Source organism: Thalassophryne amazonica, chromosome 3, assembly GCF_902500255.1.
Source record: "Thalassophryne amazonica chromosome 3, fThaAma1.1, whole genome shotgun sequence".
In the NCBI taxonomy this organism is placed as follows: Eukaryota; Metazoa; Chordata; class Actinopteri; order Batrachoidiformes; family Batrachoididae; genus Thalassophryne; species Thalassophryne amazonica.
In genome coordinates, this window is record NC_047105.1 from 4,956,030 (window position 1) to 4,977,708 (window position 21,679).

General features: G+C 40.8%; 1 protein-coding gene across 1 annotated transcript in view; it reads left to right on the top strand.

Moving 5' to 3' along the window:
- Positions 1–21,679, top strand: part of stab1 (stabilin 1) — a 285,696-nt gene that overhangs the window by 135,755 nt on the left and 128,262 nt on the right. The window contains exons 45-48 of the mRNA XM_034164948.1: positions 2,842–2,961; positions 5,932–5,979; positions 20,620–20,700; positions 20,883–21,029. Coding sequence (XP_034020839.1) covers positions 2,842–2,961; positions 5,932–5,979; positions 20,620–20,700; positions 20,883–21,029 — 396 coding nt within the window. The remainder of the gene's footprint in view (positions 1–2,841; positions 2,962–5,931; positions 5,980–20,619; positions 20,701–20,882; positions 21,030–21,679) is intronic.

The following is a 21,679-nucleotide window of genomic DNA, read 5'->3' on the forward strand; positions in this document are numbered from 1 at the left end:
GAGCATTGTGGGTAGTGTAGTTCAGGTTCACTTTGGACGTTACAGGGAGTCATCTGCTTGACACAAAAACAAAACAAACTAATTTTAACATTATTTTATTTCTTTGTGGCTGACAATATAATTTAGCTCTCATGGCGCAGCTGTATATAGAGGGACTTTCTGTCACCGTTTAGACACTGTTTTGGATTTTTTTTAAAAAGGAAGCAGCTTTATGTGGATTACTAGCTGGGGTACCCGGTGCTGCCTGGGTTAACCTGTTTTAGACATAAGCCAAATGCCAATCATTTTAAACAAAACAACTGCTCAACATTTGGTTTTGTAATGCTGATGTCTTACAAATGTAATATTTAATGGACTAAAGTTTGCTATAAGAGGTGGACTCCCCAAAGTAAGTGGAAATACTTGGTTAAAAGACAAACACATTTGAAGCCCTTCATGCAGACTTTGTTTTGCAATCAAATTTATAACAAAATTGCACACGAAAGGTAGGTAACAGTAAATGTAAATATCAATTAATCAAAATTGAGGTATTTCACTGTTTTTACAATGCAGTTTTACAAGCATAAAATTAATGTATTCAGACAGGAAGGCAAACTGGGTTGTACAGGACAGTCAGAACATAAAGTAGCTGTAGAAAGGGATTAAATTAAACAGAGATGGCCAACACATATACAGGGCTGGAAATTGGAATCTGCCTGGTCATACCCACAGCCGGCTATTTTGGGGGTAATTTTCAGTTCAACTTTTTAAAAAAATGGTACCAGTTTGTTCCTCATGTTATGAGGATTCAGAATATATGTAGGTTTTAGGGCTACATATTATAGTTTGGGAGTTTATCCTGGACGGACAGACAGACAGACAGACAGACAGATGTAGCCCTTTATGTGTATAGATTTATTCAGATGAATCCCACTGAAACTAACAGGTAAGAATTTATATTTATTACGTCTATTTTACTCTGCCAATCAATGCATTAATGGACATATTTCGGTTTAAGCCGCAGGGTTGAAAGCGTGTGAAAAAAGCAGAAGCTTTTTAGTTAGTGTATCTAATACCGAGATAAACTGTGACTTCTAATACTGCATTTTACTGCTTTTGAAAGATGATGACAGTGTTTGAGGTTTTATTTTTTTATTAATTCATTTTTCGTGCGTTCTTTTTGTGTTTGTGATCTTTGAATTTACCCAGCAGCGAAAAGTGAAAGTGAAACTGGTTTATCAGAAGCCAACAGTGTAATCTGATGTGGCCGCGTCCAAATCAATACTAAAAGTTATCAGTTATCTGTGATAAAGGTAAATTTTTTAGCAGTTTATTGGTTTATCGTAATAAAAGATAACTTTTCAGTTATCGGATTAATGGTATCGAAGCTAACTTTTTTGGTTAGCTGTGCCCACCACTGGATAAAGTGCAACAGAACATTTACAACCATGCAAAACACAATTAAGTTAAAAGTAAAAATACAGAGTGCAAAGTCCAGTTGTGGGTTGTTAGACAAAGTCCTCGTAAATGTCCATTTTGGTAACAGTCATTGGTGAGTATTCATGTCCTTCCTGTCCTTCAGCTATGAATCCAGGAGGCGACATTGGACTTTGTTTCCCCAACAGTAGCTGCAGCACCTCGAACACAGAGAAGGAGAACAGAAACAAGCAGCCGGAACTAACAGCAGATAAAGTACTAAATCCAGAGCAGCACAGAGGGTACTAATGTGGTACTAAAGCCCTGTGCTTCACTAACAGAGCCAGAATTTAGATATAGTGAGGCTGAGACCTGCTCCATTGTTAATGGCAATTAAGAAAGAAAGGGAAATGGTTCAATACAACAGGAATACCATAACCATACAGTATAAAATGGAGAACAGACAAGTGTTTAATCTGGACTCCAGAAAGTCAGATTGTTCCACAGAACAGGTGCATGGTAAGGTGCATGGTCTGTGACCTGCTGATCTCTTCTTAACCTTAGGAAAACACATCCTGAGAAGACAGAACACGGACCGGTACATGTACACACCTGTGGAATTCGTTGCCTTGAACTGAAGAGGTTTAGTGTGAAAGTTAAACAGTTGCTTAAGCAGCAGAAATGTCAACATTAATTTCTTTCAAGTCATTTTCATTGCAGTAGCATTTTACCAAATTAGCTTGTTTTAATCTCTAATCTCTAATTGCAACCGTGTTTATTTATTCATTGTATTGTTCACTGTATTTATATCATTGCATTGTATTATTTTTTTAGTAAATTTTACTATTCTAAAGCCTGACCAGGGACAAAGACAGCAAATTAGCTGAAACTAGACGTCTTTTATGCATCACATTTTCCCATAAAATAAAATAAGTTTGAATAAGGTCGACCAGGTAGGGAGGCGCTAGTCCGTGAAGGATTTTGTATGTTAGCAACAAAACCAGCAGCAGCAGCAGCATTTTGAACTAGTTGAAGACCTTTGATGCTGGATTGTGGTAAACCAGAGAATTGGAAGTTGTAACAATCCAATCTAGAGGAGACAAAGGCATGGGTGAGAGTGTCTGCATCAGCCATAGACAGGAGGGGATGAATTCTATCTTTATTACAGAGAATGAAGAAAACAGTCCAAATGAGTTCTCTAATGACTTAAGACCTAAAATTAATGTGCCACATTGTAACACATTAATCTGAATTATATTGTGGCACAGTTGCACAGTTTTCTAACCTCTGAGTTAGTAAATGAAGCTGCAGTGACCCTGGGACCAAAATGACCTCTTGACTCTCACAGACTGAAACTTACCTCTTCCGTCTCGTCTCTCTTATGTTCCATTGTTCAGACTTCATGTGCAGTTTGTTCCACAGTGAATCGTGTTTGTGTGTTTTCAGAGAAACGGTGGCTGCAGTCCGCACGCTCGCTGCGAGTACCTGGGCAATGGTCAGAGGAACTGCTCCTGCCGCCCGACCTTCGTGGGTGATGGTTTTGACTGCCGAGGAAGCACGCATTTTGTAAGTCACACGACCATTTTGTCATGAAAAAGCGACAGCGTAGGATATACGTGAACATCATGTGTTTACGTCATTCAGACAAGCGCCCTCCTATGGTTGTAGGAGGAATGACCTCTTTCTCCAGGTACAAAAGATGAGTAGTGACTCTGAAACCTCTTGAGGCTGGACACTTCACAGGGTCGTGCTATTGAGTGCTGCGCCATGTGTGCACAAACCATTGGAGCAAATCATATGTTGTGCGCACGCAGTAGCATCTTGAATGTTACACAGGACTTTTTTTTCCTCTGGATGGCCACTCCAGTGGTCTGTACGTATGGACACCTTCACGTTTGTATCTTGGAAGGCCTTTCCTTTCAGGATGTGCAGCTTTTTTTCCTCTCTTTCAGTTGCTCTTATTTGGTGTTTGGAACAATAGAAATTTGCATCTTTATCTCACACAAACTCTTTCTGGATGTCTTGTAGACGTTGGAAACAGGTGAATGTGCCACTACGTCTGTATCACATGCACATCATGTTTGTGCTCGCGCCGTGCACTCCTGTGTGCCTCTCTGCTTGCATCTCATATGCACGTCCCTCTTTAGGACGCAGAGTGTAGCAAACAGCAAAGTGCCTTGGAAACACTTCAAACGCACTTTTGCTACGTGCTTCAGACCACAACGTGAATACAACCCCTGGCAAAAATTATGGAATCACCGGCCTCGGAGGATGTTCATTCAGTTGTTTAATTTTGTAGAAAAAAAAGCAGATCACAGACATGACACAAAACTAAAGTCATTTCAAATGGCAACTTTCTGGCTTTAAGAAACACTATAAGAAATCAGGAAAAAAAATTGTGGCAGTTAGTAATGGTTACTTTTTAGACCAAGCAGAGGAAAAAAATATGGAATCACTCAATTCTGAGGAAAAAATTATGGAATCATGAAAAACAAAAGAACGCTCCAACACATCACTAGTATTTTGTTGCACCACCTCTGGCTTTTATAACAGCTTGCAGTCTCTGAGGCATGGACTTAATGAGTGACAAACAGTACTCTTCATCAATCTGGCTCCAACTTTCTCTGATTGCTGTTGCCAGATCAGCTTTGCAGGTTGGAGCCTTGTCATGGACCATCTTCTTCAACTTCCACCAAAGATTTTCAATTGGATTAAGATCCGGACTATTTGCAGGCCATGACATTGACCCTATGTGTCTTTTTGCAAGGAATGTTTTCACAGTTTTTGCTCTATGGCAAGATGCATTATCATCGTGAAAAATGATTTCATCATCCCCAAACATCCTTTCAATTGATGGGATAAGAAAAGTGTCCAAAATATCAATGTAAACTTGTGCATTTATTGATGATGTAATGACAGCCATCTCCCCAGTGCCTTTACCTGACATGCAGACCCATATCATCAATGACTGTGGAAATTTACATGTTCTCTTCAGGCAGTCATCTTTATAAATCTCATTGGAACGGCACCAAACAAAAGTTCCAGCATCATCACCTTGCCCAATGCAGATTCGAGATTCATCACGGAATATGACTTTTATCCAGTCATCCACAGTCCACGATTGCTTTTCCTTAGCCCATTGTAACCTGGTTTTTTTCTGTTTAGGTGTTAATGATGGCTTTCGTTTAGCTTTTCTGTATGTAAATCCCATTTCCTTTAGGCGGTTTCTTACAGTTCGGTCACAGACGTTGACTCCAGTTTCCTCCCATTCGTTCCTCATTTGTTTTGTTGTGCATTTTCGATTTTTGAGACATATTGCTTTAAGTTTTCTGTCTTGATGCTTTGATGTCTTCCTTGGTCTACCAGTATGTTTGCCTTTAACAACCTTCCCATGTTGTTTGTATTTGGTCCAGAGTTTAGACACAGCTGACTGTGAACAACCAACATCTTTTGCAACAATGCATGATGATTTACCCTCTTTTAAGAGTTTGATAATCCTCTCCTTTGTTTCAATTGACATCTCTCATGTCAGTCCACTTGGTGCAACAGTTCTCCAAGGTGTGATCACTCCTTTTTAGATGCAGACTAACGAGCAGATCTGATCTGATGCAGGTGTTAGTTTTGGGGATGAAAATTTACAGGGTGATTCCATAATTTATTCCTCAGAATTGAGTGAGTCCATATTTTTTTCCCTCTGCTTGGTCTAAAAAAGTAACCGTTACTGACTGCCACAATTTTTTTTCTTGATTTCTTATAGTGTTTCTTAAAGCCAGAAAGTTGCCATTTGAAATGACTTTAGTTTTGTGTCATGTCTGTGATCTGCTTTTTTTCTACAAAATTAAACAATTGAATGAACATCCTCCGAGGCCGGTGATTCCATAATTTTTGCCAGGGGTTGTAGTTCGTCAAAGTTATTGTCAAATGTATGCTGTAATGTCCAAAACTTTGGACATTACAACTTAAGTGTCATTAGATTGCCACCAGAGGGCATCCTTGGCGTAACTCCATAGTACATGGAGAATGAGACGGTGACCTCGAACCATGAATTTTCTGCTTTGGAAGTACACTAACCACTACCCTATTAGTTTTATTTGAAATCTTTTTAATTAAACATAAGTAAAATACTTTAACTTGTGAAATACAAAATCATGTAATTCAGCACTTACACTGAATCCGAGGCCTAATAATGCGAGTCTGCGCCATGATCAACATTTCCTCACAGATCAGTGAGGAAATGTCACAGAGACTTCATCCAACTGCTTCCTGAAAGTACAAGTTCTCAGCAAGCGTGTGCATGTGGTTTGGAGATGATCCCTCACTCACAGCCAATCCTAGAGGTTAGAGAATATCACATGGCTAAAGCTTCTATGCTTGGGCGGAGCTTGTGTGTGTGTGTGTGTGTGTAATTTTTGGAATATTTGTGCGTTGCTCTGTAGCCACAAACAGCCTGTTTAGTCTTTTTGTGGTGGTGACATGTTGACCTCCCACTGTCCCTCACTTGACTGTATTTTGTCTGTTCATCTCTCACCCACACAGGAGGTGCTGACTCGCCCAGAGAACGCCTTTTTCCGTCAAATGTTTTCTGTGAGTAGCTATCAGATTTACATCCACACTTTCATTGTTCTGTTTCAGATGGTTTATTAATATCAATTAACATAAACAAAAAATTGAACTTTTGTATCCAAAATCTGTCTTCTCAGATGACAAATCTTCCAAAATGTTTCATCCAAGCTGCTGTTTGAGTAGTTTGCTTCCTCCTGTAGTTTTTCATTTTTATGTATTGTTTTGTTGGAGTCCTGTCTGCATGGCACATGACAACGCTGTGATGAAGCCTCACGGGACATGTTCTGGCATGTCCAGGCACATCCACAATTTCTCGGATAATCACTCGATGGAAAAACCACCGACAGCTGTCTGAACGCTATCTCAAAGCCATCCTGTGAAACCAAAACGGAGGTGGTTTTGTCTCGCTCCAGTAGCGAATCCATCGTGACGCGCGAAGCCTCCGCTCGGCTTTCCATGACAAAATCTCTTGTTAAAAGTGAAATCTGCCAGAAAATGGTTGATGTCCAGCTCTTGTGATAACCAGAGAAATGGCACACGATGGTCATGGATCCAGACAGCCATCCGTTTAGAAATGAAATGGTCGTTCAGCCTGTCGATGGTGGCTTTGGAGCACGGCGCACCCCACAGCCACTGGGGGCCGTCCTTAAAGCGACAGTAACACTCCTTATTCTCTGTGAAGCCCGTAAAATTTTCACCGAAAGCCAGATAAATTTTTCTAATGGTTTCCAGCTGCCAGTCTCTAACAGTTTCTGAAAAAATTCTGATGGAAAAAAAGCCCAAATCATTCTGCCATTTCCTCGCAATGAAACAACGATGAGGGGGCTGGACCACTCCTCACTCAAAGCCTGCTCACAGGTGAATGACGCAACCGACAGGCGTGGAAAAACTCACGCATGCACACGAAGGTTTAAGCTTGTCTGACGCAATCACACGTGATTCAAATCCATATGGTTTTTGAAAAAAATAATGTCGGATACTTTTCTAATAGACCTTGTATATATATGTTTATTTGAAATGGGACAATGCTATTAATTAACATGTAAATATGCCAGATTATATCATGATCAGTGAGAATTCCATGTCTAACTACGCGTGCATTATTTTTGTGTATACGCACACGTAGTTCGGCGAGTTAAGTCACTGTAATATCACTCTAGTCATCACCATAGCAACGCGCAAATCAGTTGTCGCAGATCAGCTGTGTTTTGACAGGTGAATGACAGAAACATGATTAAACATGGATTTCCAAGTAAATTTTAATATTTTTGGCCAAAATAAAACATTTGAGGAATGGGACAAGGAGGAGAGCAAACGAGAACAACAACAAAAGCAACGGCATAAAGATTTAACATCGGACAAACTAGACAAGATTGAAGACGGGAAAGAAGAAGAGAACAGTTGCCGAGGATGAAAATATCTTGAGACTGGCATAAAATAGTCCCAAATACTTACGCATTTTTATCAAGTTCTGTTAAATTACATAAATATTTGTGTGTTAGCTCACTGTGTGGGACCGTGGTATAAGCGGATTAAACAACGAGAAGCCGTGCATTATACATTATACGCATCATGGTGTTTTAGACTCTGCGTCGTGCATTCAAACCGTATAATACACAGCTTCTCGTTGTTTAATCCTTACTTATAGCAGCTTAGCTTAGCTTATAGCAGGATGCCAATTTCCATCCATAGTCCCAGTAACATAGAAACAGACCAAGAACACACAACATACTAAAATAAATTAATCATGACAGAAAAACAATTAAAACAGAATATATATACAAATATTTACAATTCAAAGTGCTATGTGCAAAGTGCTTCAGTGCCTGGTTGTAATTGCACATTACAGTACTAGGTTGTATTGCACATTGCCCAATACACTCATTTGCACATGTCCAAGTGCAAATATTGCACAGGGTGTCATACTCAAGTTTATTGTGTAAAGACTGCTAAACCATTTAATAAAATAAAATACACTTAGTACACGAAGAAAAAGCATCTTCTTGAAGTATATTAGAACAAATCCTATTTATATTTTTTACTCAAATTGATCCTTCGTTCCTTCGTTCCTTCCTTCCTTCCTTCCTTCCTTCCTTCCTTCCTTCCTTCCATTCATTCATCAATCCATCAATTCAATTCAGTTCAATTTATTTTCATTTTATTTATATACAGTGGGCTAAAAAAGTATTTATTCAGTCCCTGATTGTGCAAGTTCTCCTACTTAGAAAGATGAGAGAGGTCTGTAATTTTCATCATAGTTACACTTCAACTATGAGAGACAAAATGAGAAAAAAAATCAGGAAATCACATTGTAGGATTTTTAAAGATTTTATTTGTAAATTATGGTGGAAAATAAGTATTTCGTCAATAACAAAAGTTCAACTCAATACTTTGTAACATAATCTTTGTTGGCAATGACAGAGGTCAATGTTTCCTGTAAGTCTTCACCAGGTTTGCACACACTGTAGCTGGTATTTTGGTCCATTCCTCCATGCAGATCTCCTCTAGAGCAGTGATGTTTTGGGGCTGTCGCTGGGCAACATGGACTTTCAACTCCCTCCACAAATTTTCTATGGGGTTGAGGTCTGGAGACTGGCTTAGCCACTCCAGGACCTTGAAATGCTTTTTATGGAGCTACTCCTTCATTGCCTGAGCTGGAAGACCCAGCCACATTGCACCTTCAATGCTCTCACTGATGGAAGGAGGTTTTGGCTTAAAATCTCATGATACATGGCCACGTTCATTCTTCCCTTAACACAGCTCAGTCGTCCTGTCCCCTTTGCAGAAAAACAGCCCCAAAGCATGATGTTTCCACCCCCATGCTTCACAGTAGATATGGTGTTCTTGGGATGCAACTCAGCATTTGTCTTCCTCCAAACACGACGAGTTGAGTTTTTACCAAAAAGTTCTATTTTGGTTTCATCTGACCACATGATATTCTCCCAGTCCTCTTCCTGATCATCCATATGCTCTCTGTCAAACTTCAGATGGGCCTGGACACGTACTGGCTTAAGCAGGGGGACACGCCTGGCACTGCAGGATTTGAGTCCCTCTCTGTGTAGTGTGTAGCCTTTGTTACTTTGGTCCCAGCTCTCTGCAGGTCATTCTTCAGGTCCCTCTGTGTAGTTCTGGGATTTTTCAGTTTTGTTTTTTTGTGTGTGTGATTTTTGTGTTCTGGGATTTCTCATGATCATTTTGACCCCACGGGATGAGATCTTGCATGGAGCCCCAGTTCGAGGGAGATTATCAACGGTCTTGTATGTCTTCCATTTTCTTACAATTGCTTCCACAGTTGATTTATTCACACCAACCTGCTTGACTATTGTAGATTCACTCTTCCCAGGCTGGTGCACATCTACAATGTTCTTTCTGATGTCCTTCAACAGCTCTTTGGTCTTGGCCATGGTTGAGTTTGGAGTCTGACTGGTTGAGGCTGTGGACAGGTGTCTTTTATAAAGATAACGAGTTCCAACAGGTGCCATTAATACAGGTAACAGGTGGAGGACAGAAGAGCTTCTTAAAGAAGAAGATACAGGTCTGTGAGAGCCAGAAATCTTGCTTGTTTGTCGGTGACCAAATACTTATTTTCAACCATAATTCACAAATAAATTCTTTAAAAAATCCTACAATGTGATTTCCTGGATTTTTTTTCTCATTTTGTCTCTTAGTTGAAGTGTACCTATGATGAAAATTACAGACCTCTCGCATCTTTCTAAGTAGGAGAACGTGCACAATCAGGGACCGACTAAATACTTTTTTACCCCACTGTAGTGCCAAATCACAACAAACTTGCCTCAAGGCGCGTCACACAAGTAAGGTCTAACCTTACTAACCCCACGAGCAACAGTGGTAAGGAAAAACTCCCTCTGAGGAAGAAACCTCAAGCAGACAAGACTCAAAGGGGCGACCCTCTGCTTGGGCCAAATTCATCCATCCATCAAGGTAATCAAGTGAGGCAGGGGTGATGTCTAACAGCCTGATGGGAGGATCAGCCTCAAATGACCTGAGGTGTTTATTTGGAGGACTCTCCTGCATCAGTACCTCTGTAAGGAGGAGGAGGTCGGCATGACCACAGATGGTGGGTCACTTGCCCACAAATTCCTTCTAACAAATGTCTCCTTGTCTACCCTCAGAACAGTTACACCCTGAGCTTCTCCCACGCGTGTGTCTCATGGTCTCCTGTGTCAAATCAAATCAGTTTTATTTATATAGCGCCAAATCACAACAGACAGTTGCCCCAAGGTGCTTTATATTGTAAGGCAAAGCCATACAATAATTACGTAAAAACCCCAATGGTCAAAACGACCCCCTGTGAGCAAGCACTTGGCGACAGTGGGAAGGAAAAACTCCCTTTTAACAGGACGAAACCTCCAGCAGAACCAGGCTCAGGGAGGGGCAGTCTTCTGCTGGGACTGGTTGGGGCTGACGGAGAGAATCAGGAAAAAGACATGCTGTGGAGGGGAGCAGAGATCAATCACTAATGATTAAATGCAGAGTGGTGCATACAGAGCAAAAAGAGAAAGAAACACTCAGTGCATCATGGGAACCCCCCAGCAGTCTAAGTCTATAGCAACATAACTAAGGGATGGTTCAGGGTCACCTGATCCAGCCCTAACTATAAGCTTTAGCAAAAAGGAAAGTTTTAAGCCTAATCTTAAAAGTAGAGAGGGTGTCTGTCTCCCTGATCCAAATTTGGAGCTGGTTCCACAGGAGAGGAGCCTGAAAGCTGAAGGCTCTGCCTCACATTCTACTCTTAAAAACTACAAGTAAGCCTGCAGTCTGAGAGCGAAGCGATCTATTGGGGTGATATGGTACTATGAGGTCCCTAAGATAAGATGGGACCTGATTATTCAAAACCTTATAAGTAAGAAGAAGAATTTTAAATTCTATTCTAGAATTAACAAGAAGCCAATGAAGAGACGCCAATACGGGTGAGATATGCTCTCTCCTTCTAGTCCCCGTCAGTACTCTAGCTGCAGCATTTTGAATTAACTGAAGGCTGTTCAGGGAACTTTTAGGACAACCTGATAATAATGAATTACAATAGTCCAGCCTAGAGGAAATAAATGCATGAATTAGTTTTTCAGCATTACTCTGAGACAAGACCTTTCTAATTTTAGAGATATTGCGCAAATGCAAAAAAGCAGTCCTACATATTTGCTTAATAGGCGCATTGAAGGACATATCCTGATCAAAATGACTCCAAGATTTCTCTCCTTGTGGAACTCCATAATTAACCTTAGTCTGTGAAGAAGATTCCCCATTTACATGAACAAATTGTAATCTATTAGATAAATATGATTCAAACCATCGCAGCACAGTGCCTTTAATACCTATGGCATGCTCTAATCTCTGTAATAAAATTTTATGGTCAACAGTATCAAAAGCAGCACTGAGGTCTAACAGGACAAGCACAGAGATGAGTCCACTGTCAGATGATCAGTTAGCTGTTTTACAACTACCCTTTCAAGAATTTTTGAGAGAAAAGGAAGGTTGGAGATTGGCCTATAATTAGCTAAGATAGCTGGGTCAAGTGATGGCTTTTTAAGTAATGGTTTAATTACTGCCACCTTAAAAGCCTGTCGTACATAGCCTACTAATAAAGATAGATTGATCATATTTAAGATCGAAGCATTAATTAATGGTAGGGCTTCCTTGAGCAGCCTGGTAGGAATGGGGTCTAATAGACATGTTGATGGTTTGGAGGAAGTAACTAATGAAAATAACTCAGACAGAACAATCAGAGAGAAAGAGTCTAACCAAATACTGGCATCACTGAAAGCAGCCAAAGATAACGATATGTCTTTGGGATGGTTATGAGTAATTTTTTCTCTAATAGTTAAAATTTTATTAGCAAAGAAAGTCATAAAGTCATTACTAGTTAAAGTTAAAGGAATACTCGGCTCAATAGAGCTCTGACTCTTTGTCAGCCTGGCTACAGTGCTGAAAAGAAACCTGGGGTTGTTCTTATTTTCTTCAATAAGTGATGAGTAGTAAGATGTCCTAGCTTTACGGAGGGCTTTTTTATAGAGCAACAGACTCTTTTTCCAGGCTAAGTGAAGATCTTCCAAATTAGTGAGACGCCATTTCCTCTCCAACGTACGGGTTATCTGCTTTAAGTTGCGAGTTTATGAGTTATACCACGGAGTCAGGCACTTCTGATTTAAGGCTCTCTTTTTCAGAGGAGCTACAGCATCCAAAGTTGTCCTCAATGAGGATGTAAAACTATTGACGAGATAATCTATCTCACTCACAGAGTTTAGGTAGCTACTCTGCCCTGTGTTGGTATATGGCATTGGAGAACATAAAGAAGGAATCATATCCTTAAACCTAGTTACAGCACTTTCTGAAAGACTTCTACTGTAATGAAACTTATTCCCCACTGCTGGGTAGTCCATCAGAGTAAATGTAAATGTTATTAAGAAATGATCAGACAGAAGGGGGTTTTCAGGGAATACTGTTAAGTCTTCAGTTTCCATACCATAAGTCAGAACAAGATCTAAGATATGATTAAAGTGGTGGGTGGACTTATTTACATTTTGAGCAAAGCCAATCGAGTATAACAATAGATTAAATGCAGTGTTGAGGCTGTCATTCTCAGCATCTGTGTGGATGTTAAAATCGCCCACTATAATTATCTTATCTGAGCTAAGCACTAAGTCAGACAAAAGGTCCGAAAATTCACAGAGAAACTCACAGTAATGACCAGGTGGACGATAGATAACAACAAATAAAACTGGTTTTTTGGACTTCCAATTTGGATGGACAAGACTAAGAGTCAAGCTTTCAAATGAATTAAAGCTCTGTCTGGGTTTTGATTAATTAATAAGCTGGAGTGGAAGATTGCTGCTAATCCTCCGCCTCGGCCCGTGCTACGAGCGTTCTGGCAGTTAGTGTGACTCGGGGGTGTTGACTCATTTAAACTAACATTTCTGTAAGGCAGAATAAATCAATATGTTGATCAATTATTATATCATTTACTAACAGGGACTTAGAAGAGAGAGACCTAATGTTTAATAGACCACATTTAACTGTTTTAGTCTGTGGTGCAGTTGAAGGTGCTATATTATTTTTTCTTTTTGAATTTTTATGCTTAAATAGATTTTTGCTGGTTATTGGTGGTCTGGGAGCAGGCACCGTCTCTACGGGGATGGGGTAATGAGGGGATGGCAGGGGGAGAGAAGCTGCAGAGAGGTGTGTAAGACTACAACTCTGCTTCCTGGTCCCAACCTTGGGTAGTCACGGTTTGGAGGATTTAATAAAATTGGCCAGATTTCTAGAAATGAGAGCTGCTCCATCCAAAGTGGGATGGATGCCGTCTCTCCTAACAAGACCAGGTTTTCCCCAGAAGCTTTGCCAATTATCTATGAAGCCCACCTCATTTTTTGGACACCACTCAGACAGCCAGCAATTCAAGGAGAACATGCGGCTAAACATGTCACTCCCGGTCCGATTGGGGAGGGGCCCAGAGAAAACTACAGCGTCCGACATTGTTTTTGCAAAGTTATACACCGATTCAATGTTAATTTTAGTGACCTCCGATTGGCGTAACCGGGTGTCATTACTGCCGACGTGAATTACAATCTTACCAAATTTACGCTTAGCCTTAGCCAGCAGTTTCAAATTTCCTTCGATGTCGCCTGCTCTGGCCCCCGGAAGACAATTGACTATGGTTGCTGGTGTCGCTAACTTCACATTTCTCAAAACAGAGTCGCCAATAACCAGAGTTTGTTCCTCGGCGGGTGTGTCGCCAAGTGGGGAAAAACGGTTAGAGATGTGAACGGGTTGGCGGTGTACACGGGGCTTCTGTTTAGGACTACGCTTCCTCCTCACAGTCACCCAGTCGGTCTGCTTTCCCGGCTGCTCGGGATCTGCTGGAGGGGAACTAATGGCGGCTAAGCTACCTTGGTCCGCACCGACTACAGGGGCCTGGCTAGCTGTAGGATTTTCCACGGTGCGGAGCCGAGTCTCCAATTTGCCCAGCCTGGCCTCCAAAGCTACGAATAAGCTACACTTATTACAAGTACCATTACTGCTAAAGGACGCCGAGGAATAACTAAACATTTCACACCCAGAGCAGAAAAGTGCAGGAGAGACAGGAGAAGCCGCCATGCTAAACCAGCTAAGAGCTAGTAGCTGCGCTAAGCTAGCGGATTCCTAAAAACACACAAAGTGAATAATGTGTAAATAATTTAGAGGTGATTCAGCAGAGGGAGTGCTTTAGTTAAGGCACGTGAAGATAACACTGTGAAACAAATCGTTATCTAGTTAACTAGATCAATCTAACTGCGCAGATTAAACAGCTAACAGATACAGAAAAACACCGCTGTGCTCCGGAACAGGAAGTGATACAATACCACAGTGAGAGCCAACCACCAGTAGAGGCCAGCAAACAGTAGAAGTCTTTCTGAAAGACTTCTAGTGTAATGAAACTTATTCCCCACTGCTGGGTAGTCCATCAGAGTAAATGTAAATGTTATTAAGAAATGATCAGACAGAAGGGAGTTTTCAGGGAATACTGTTAAGTCTTCTATTTCCATACCATAAGTCAGAACAAGATCTAAGATATGATTAAAGTGGTGGGTGGACTCATTTACTTTTTGAGCGAAGCCAATAGAGTCTAATAATAGATTAAATGCAGTGTTGAGGCTGTCATTCTCAGCATCTGTGTGGATGTTAAAATCGCCCACTATAATTATCTTATCTGAGCTAAGCACTAAGTCAGACAAAGAGTCTGAAAATTCACAGAGAAACTCACAGTAACGACCAGGTGGACGATAGATAACAACAAATAAAACTGGTTTTTGAGACTTCCAATTTGGATGGACAAGACTAAGAGACAAGCTTTCAAATGAATTAAAGCTCTGTCTGGGTCTTTGTGTGTTTGGGGATTTGAACTGCAGCTGTCCTCAAAGTCAGGATCCTGTTTCAGGGGCAGCAGGAAGATGAATTCCTGTCACTGTAGCTCGTTTATCATTGTTACTCTTTTTTCATCTCCGTCCACATCTGCTGCCAAGAAAGACAGTGAAAAAAGTTTAAGATGATTATGAAACAAAAAATGTGCAGCTGCATCAGACACCCGAGTCCACCTGAGAGCGGGGCAGGAAGAGACCAGGGCAGGAGGAGGCTGGGGTAGGAGACTGGGCCAGCGGGTGGCGTGCCGGCACGTTACTCAGCTCAGATTTGTGTTGGCTCGTTGTCCTCCCTGACCCATGTCACAGACGTATCAGGGGCTGTCATGATCTGGCCCTTTAGGGCCTGCTGGTATAGTTCGGCCCTGTTCATCTTCCATGCTCTGAGCCTTCTGTGTTTTTTTTTCATGTTACATTAAGTTTTCATGGACATGCTTCGGTTCTAATTGGTCTTGTTTGATTTACTCTCTGTGTATCATTTGCTTACCACATTTATAGTTTTATTTACTATTTATTGTTTTGCTTTCACTCTTGGTCCCTTTAGTTAGTTTAGTCTTAATTTTGTTCTGTTTATCACATGTATTGTTTTATGCTTTCATCTCAGGTTTTGGTTGTTTATTTTCTAGTGTTTCTTATCAGTTTAATCCACCCAGACACTCAACGTTCTTTGAATGTTCATTGAACGTTTGCATGAGAATGTTCGCAAACATGGCATGAACATCATATGAACAAAGAATGAGGACAGGTAATGTTTGCATGCGAACATTGAATGAACATTATACAAATGTTCACAAATGTTCACAAACATCATATGAACAGTTTCAGCAGAACATTAAATGAACATTTGTAGAATGTTCCAATGTGAACATTACCTGTCCTCATTCTTTGTTCATATGATGTTTGTGCAATGTTCTTGCTCAATTACCTATAATTTTTGTGATTTTGTTCCTATTGAGAACTAAAGATTAAGTAAAACAAACTTTATAAATGTTTTAAAATTCAATAGGTTTTATTCCAATAGTGACTTGCAATGTATTTATGGAATTCACATACGAGGGCTGTCAATAAAGTATAGGTCCTTTTTATTTTTTTCAAAAACTATATGGATTTCATTCATATGTTTTTACGTCAGACATGCTTCAACCCTCGTGCGCATGCGTGAGTTTTTCCACGCCTGTCGGTGACGTCATTCGCCTGTGAGCACTCCTTGTGGGAGGAGTCGTCCAGCCCCTCGTCGGAATTCCTTTGTCTGAGAAGTTGCTGAGAGACTGGCGCTTTGTTTGATCAAACTTTTTTCTAAACCTGTGAGACACATCGAAGTGCACACGGTTAGAAAAATTAAGCTGGTTTTCGGTGAAAATTTTAACGGCTGATGAGAGATTTTGAGGTGATTCTGTCGCTTTAAGGACTTCCCACGGAGCGGGACGTCGCGCAGCGCTCTCAGCCGCCGTCGTCAGCCTGTTCAAGCTGAAAACCTCCACATTTCAGGCTCTATTGATCCAGGACGTCGTGAGAGAACAGAGAAGTTTCAGAAGAAGTCGGTTTCAGCATTTTATCCGGATATTCCACTGTTAAAGGAGATTTTTTTTAATGAACAAAGGAAAAACACCTCCGTGTTGATAACCATTTGTAAAATCCAGGCGGCTTTTGATGGCTTTCAGTGGAGTGAGTATCTGAGAAATTGTTTAACAGCTGGACATGTTCCAACTTGTCCTTAAGGCTTCCAACGGAGGTGTTTTTCCTGTGGCGGAGCATCACGGCGGCTGCGAGCCGACGCTGCAATGGTTCAGAGCACATCGTTTGTTCAATGTCCAACCATCGCGTATGGTTATCACTTTGAATCCAAGATATCAACGGCTTTAATTGAGCTGCCCAGAAATAGTATTTTAGCACAGGAAGATTGAGCCCCCCTTTTACTTTAGTTCGTTGGAGTGTTTTAAGTTTTATGCGAGGGCGCTTACCTTGCCAAATAAATTTTGAAATAATTTTATCCAATTCAACAAATGTGGACTTTGGTATTATTATTGGTAACATTTGGAACAAATACATCAATCTTGGGAGAACATTCATACGGATAGTTTCTATGCAACTAAGAAAAGAGAGAGGCAACTCTGACCACTGCTGTAGATCATTTTTAATTGTGTCCAGAATTTTACTATAATTGACGTGAAACAGATCATGTAAAGAGAGAGGAATATTAATGCCTAAATACTTGATACCCTCTTTAGGCCACCTAAAACCACTTTGTCGCTTTACGCAAAGGGCGATGCTGCTATTGATATCCATTGCTTCTGTCTTGTCAGCATTTATTTTATAACCTGAAAAATAACCGTATTCATAAATCATTCCCTTCAAGTGTGGAATTGATGTTGCAGGTTCTGTCAGATATAATAGAACATCGTCGGCATAGAGTGAGATTTTATGTTCCTTTGTGCCAATCAAAATTCCCTTAATGCCATCATCGTTCCGGATGAGTTGGGCCATTGGTTCAATGTTAATTGCGAATAAAAGAGGCGACAGCGGGCACCCCCACTTATTCTCCACAACCAGCCATGTCTGTGAGTTTGCATTGGTCTCCTACAGCTTCTTGGGTCAAACCCAAGAAGCTGTAGCTGACAGGGGCATATTTGATATTTGATGTTCTCTATAAGTGTCATTGTTCTCCTGCTGGTGATGGAATACGTGTTGACTCATTTTGTTGAAACATCTTGAGGACTGAGACAGAAGGTGCAGTTTAGCCCTGGCTCTGGGGGGCGGCGGGGGGGGGGGGGGGGGGGTTCATGTACATTTCTCTTTTACAGCCAAACTTGGTATTTTTGTTTTACATATGATGAGAGGTTTCAAAAAAACTTGGTGAACCTTTTCATACCTGGTACGTTTTTTTCTCTACAGCCCAATATGTGATCAAGGTTAAGTGCCGTTTGGCAAAAATTACGAAATTCAGTTTTAATGGACTGACAAACTAGGAAATTATCTTAGATTTAAAAAAATAACTTTATTCAGCATCTTTACACATACCTTAAACATTTTCAGCATGTTTCAATGTCCTACTTCATGTTTTTTGCACAAAAAACAGACATTTTTGGCTAATTTTGGTCAAAAAAATCACTTTCAGTTTGAAAGTCACTCAAAGTTTGGTGACTTCCTACAAATTTATTTTCAATGATAAGGGGCCCAAAACTGGTCAAAAACATCTTTTTGTGGTTCTTTAGTGAAAAAGTAATTCAGATTTAGTTTCCCATGCTGTGTAGGGTGACAGAGGGGGTCAATATAAACAAAGATCACCCTTACCCCCAAAAAGCCGATTTTACCATATTCACTCATAAAGCTGTAAGTCAACAAATAATTGCAATAGGAGGTTATTTTTGGACCCTAGATATACGTTTTTCATATCAAGGGATTAAATGGCATTACTTTCAGCCTTATTAGAGGTTACCCGATTTGCATAATTTCAATATGGCCTCAAAATAACCATGACGACAGCAAAAATTACCAGTAAACCCAATGGCCTGAAGCAGAGCAAAAATGGACACTGTAGTCCTTTGATGTTGCATAAATGGCATCATACAACAGAAATGTCATGAAAGAGGAGGACAAGTTTCCAGTATATTATTGGCAATATTAGATTGTTCTTAGCAAGAAGAGGCAGAAGTCTTTTTTTGCATTCCCAAGGGGTTCATACACCTGTTTTTTGGTGCTTTATTGCAATGACAGAATTTAACACATTCAGCTTCAGCAGACCTGCAGAAACATGTTGACCTTGCACACTTAGCACATGAACAGACAACTGTCCAGTGTGGTTCTAGGGCTTTCCATGATGTGTCAGGTACCAGCTGTTGCTTGTCATTCTTATAGCCACAGTCTTCTGGTTTCACTGCGATTGCATGTACAGGATCATAATGAATCTCTATGGCGTGCATAATGGTGTAGGCATTGTAAAAGCTTTGCTTGATATGTGGTAGAAGTCCTTGGCTTGTTGGTGGCAGATTCTGATGAGAACTTCCCTTTGCGTGGTGGAAAATTTCAGCCCGCAGGTCTGTAAAGTTCTTGGCTTCACGACCTGGTTTTAACACTTTAACCAAGAACTCTTCTGCATTCTTGATAATGACTGGAGTAAGATTTGGCATTTTTCCAAACAGCTTTAGGAATTTAACAGGTTCAGCTTTTAATGCATATTTCTTTGTTCCAGCTTTACTCGTTATATCACATCCAGAAAGGCTGTGTACTGCTGGAAGAACTGCACAAAGGTCAGGTCCAAGGCGATCATACAGACAATGAAGGGGCACATAGCAAGTGGTGTCGCCAACTCCAGCACGAACCCATAGCTCCTTCAGATTATTCTGGATGAAGACTGGCATGTGGTACAGTAGTGAAACACTTACATCAGCATCACCTGAAATGACAACGCAAACCTTGTGTCCAGCCCTAAGCGAGTCAAGTACATGGAGGGGTATCCGAAGGTCAGCTTCTTCAAATATCGCTCCTGTAGACTGTAGTTCTGCTAAAGTCCTCTCCTCGCCTCTGTAAATACTGCGGCATTGCCATTCCTTGTCCTCTCTGTTAACCTGTCCAAGTACAATAGGATACTCTTGAAGGGAAAGACAACTGGTTCTGAGATGGTTGTAGATCATTTTTTCAAGGAGAAGTTTGTTGTTGTTGGATGGCCAGAAAGTGTCCGTGTTTTTTGGTAGCTGTGATGATGGACCAATTGAATTGTACTCGATGGGTGTTGTACAAGCACGCCTCTTCCTCTCGCTGTCCTCCACTGAAGGATCCTCAGAATACATATCAAAAACATAGTCACATCGACCAAACTTATGGTATGTATCTGAGAATGATGTGATACTTGCTAGTAGGTCACTAAATTTGGAGAGTTTTGGAGAGACCGACTTTTCTTTTGACATCAATTATGAAAGAAGAATTTGTACTGTGAGTGTAGTTATAATATTCAGGTTTGAGATGTACCTCCAATTCCTTGATAAGTTGACTCTTTGTTGGCTCTGTCATCATTCCCTCACCATCGAACAGAACAGGGGATGGCACAACACCATATCTTAACAGGTCTTCAGTAGTAAGGCCTCGTTCCTGAGCAATTTCAATTTTTCTCTCTGATATATTCATGTCCTTCACAGCCTGTTTGGTCGTCTTCTGTGGCTTGTTGTGGATAGCTTTCATTGTTTTCAGATTTACACGATGAATGCAATCACTGACTCGAATAGTTTTCTGGATAAACCTCTCTTTTCTGAATGTCAGGTACCTTTCTTTCCCTTTCTGGACTGCATTAAGCAAGTGATTTCTTATGCCATCGGTCATGACCTCTTTAGTTACAAAGTTGTATAGTTTTGTGCATGCACCAGCAGCAAAATGACTTCCTTTTTCTTCAATGAATTTGATCATCCTCTGGCTGAATAAAGTTATTTTTTAAATCTAAGATAATTTCCTAGTTTGTCAGTCCATTAAAACTGAATTTCGTCATTTTTGCCAAACGGCACTCAATCCTTGATCACATATTGGGCTGCAGAGAAAAAACGTACCAGGTATGAAAATGTTCACCAAGTTTTTTTGAAACCTCTCATCATATGTAAAACAAAAATACCAAGTTTGGCTGTAAAAGAGAAATGTACACGAAAGCCCCCCCAGAGCCTATACTAGTTAGTTTTGTCCCACCTTCTTGACATCTTCCTTGGTTTAACCGGTTAAATCAGGATCCATCATGGTCCCTGACTGTGTGTCTTGTGTTTGTCTTCAGATGTCACAGGCTCGGACTCTTTATGGTGATGGACCTTTTACTGTCTTTGTTGCTGATGAGACGTCCAACAACCAGTCAACAGTGAGTAAAAATCCACTCAGAGGAACCACCACCGTGTTTCCTCTGCTGTAGGTTGTGGTTGTCTTTCATATTTAGTCTTTGCTTTACTGTCTTTCACGTCGTTGATGAACATGGATGTGTGAAGCCTAAATGTGACTTAGTCCAGCTGATGGACCAACAGTGACTGTTCTGTCTCTATGTAGATCCAGGACTGGAAAGAGTCGGGTCGTATTGCTGACCTGGTTAATTACCACATAGTTTCCTGTGAAAAGTTGACCTTCAGTGACCTGAAAAGCACAGAGCGAGCCGTGGCCGTGTCTGGACACATGCTGCACTTCAGCCTGCAGAAGGTCTCATAGAAACACACTTCATCCTGTCCATCACTGTACTTACAGCTGCCTCTCAGGGCTGAGGCTCAGGTGGAGCAGGGAGTTAGGCAGCCCACATGTCCCTGTCCCCAACCACATCTTCTAATTTAGTCCAAGGGCTGTCCTACATTGTCCCAATTCAGACAGATCAACGGCCACTTTATTAGGTACATCTGTTCAATTGCTCGTTAACACAGATATCTTATCAGCCAATCACATTGTAGCAACTCGATGCATGTTGTCATCTAGATGTGGTGAAGACAACTTGATGAAGTTCAAACTGAGTACCAGAATGGGGAAGAAAGAGGATTTAAGTGACTTTGAACATGGCATGGTTGTTGGTGCCAGACGGGCTGGTCTGAGTATTTCAGAAACAGCTGATCTACTGGGATTTACACACACAACCATCTCTGGCGTTTACAGAGAATGGTCCAAAAAAGAGAAGATATCCAGTGAGCGGCAGCTGTGTGGATGAAAATGTCTTGTTGATGTCAGAGGAGAGTGGACAGACTGGTTGAATGGGCGACTGCATGACACCATCATGTCAATATGGATCAACATCTCTGAGGAACGTTTCCAACACCTTGTTGAATCTGTGCCACCAAGCATTAAGGCAGTTCTGTTGGCAAAAG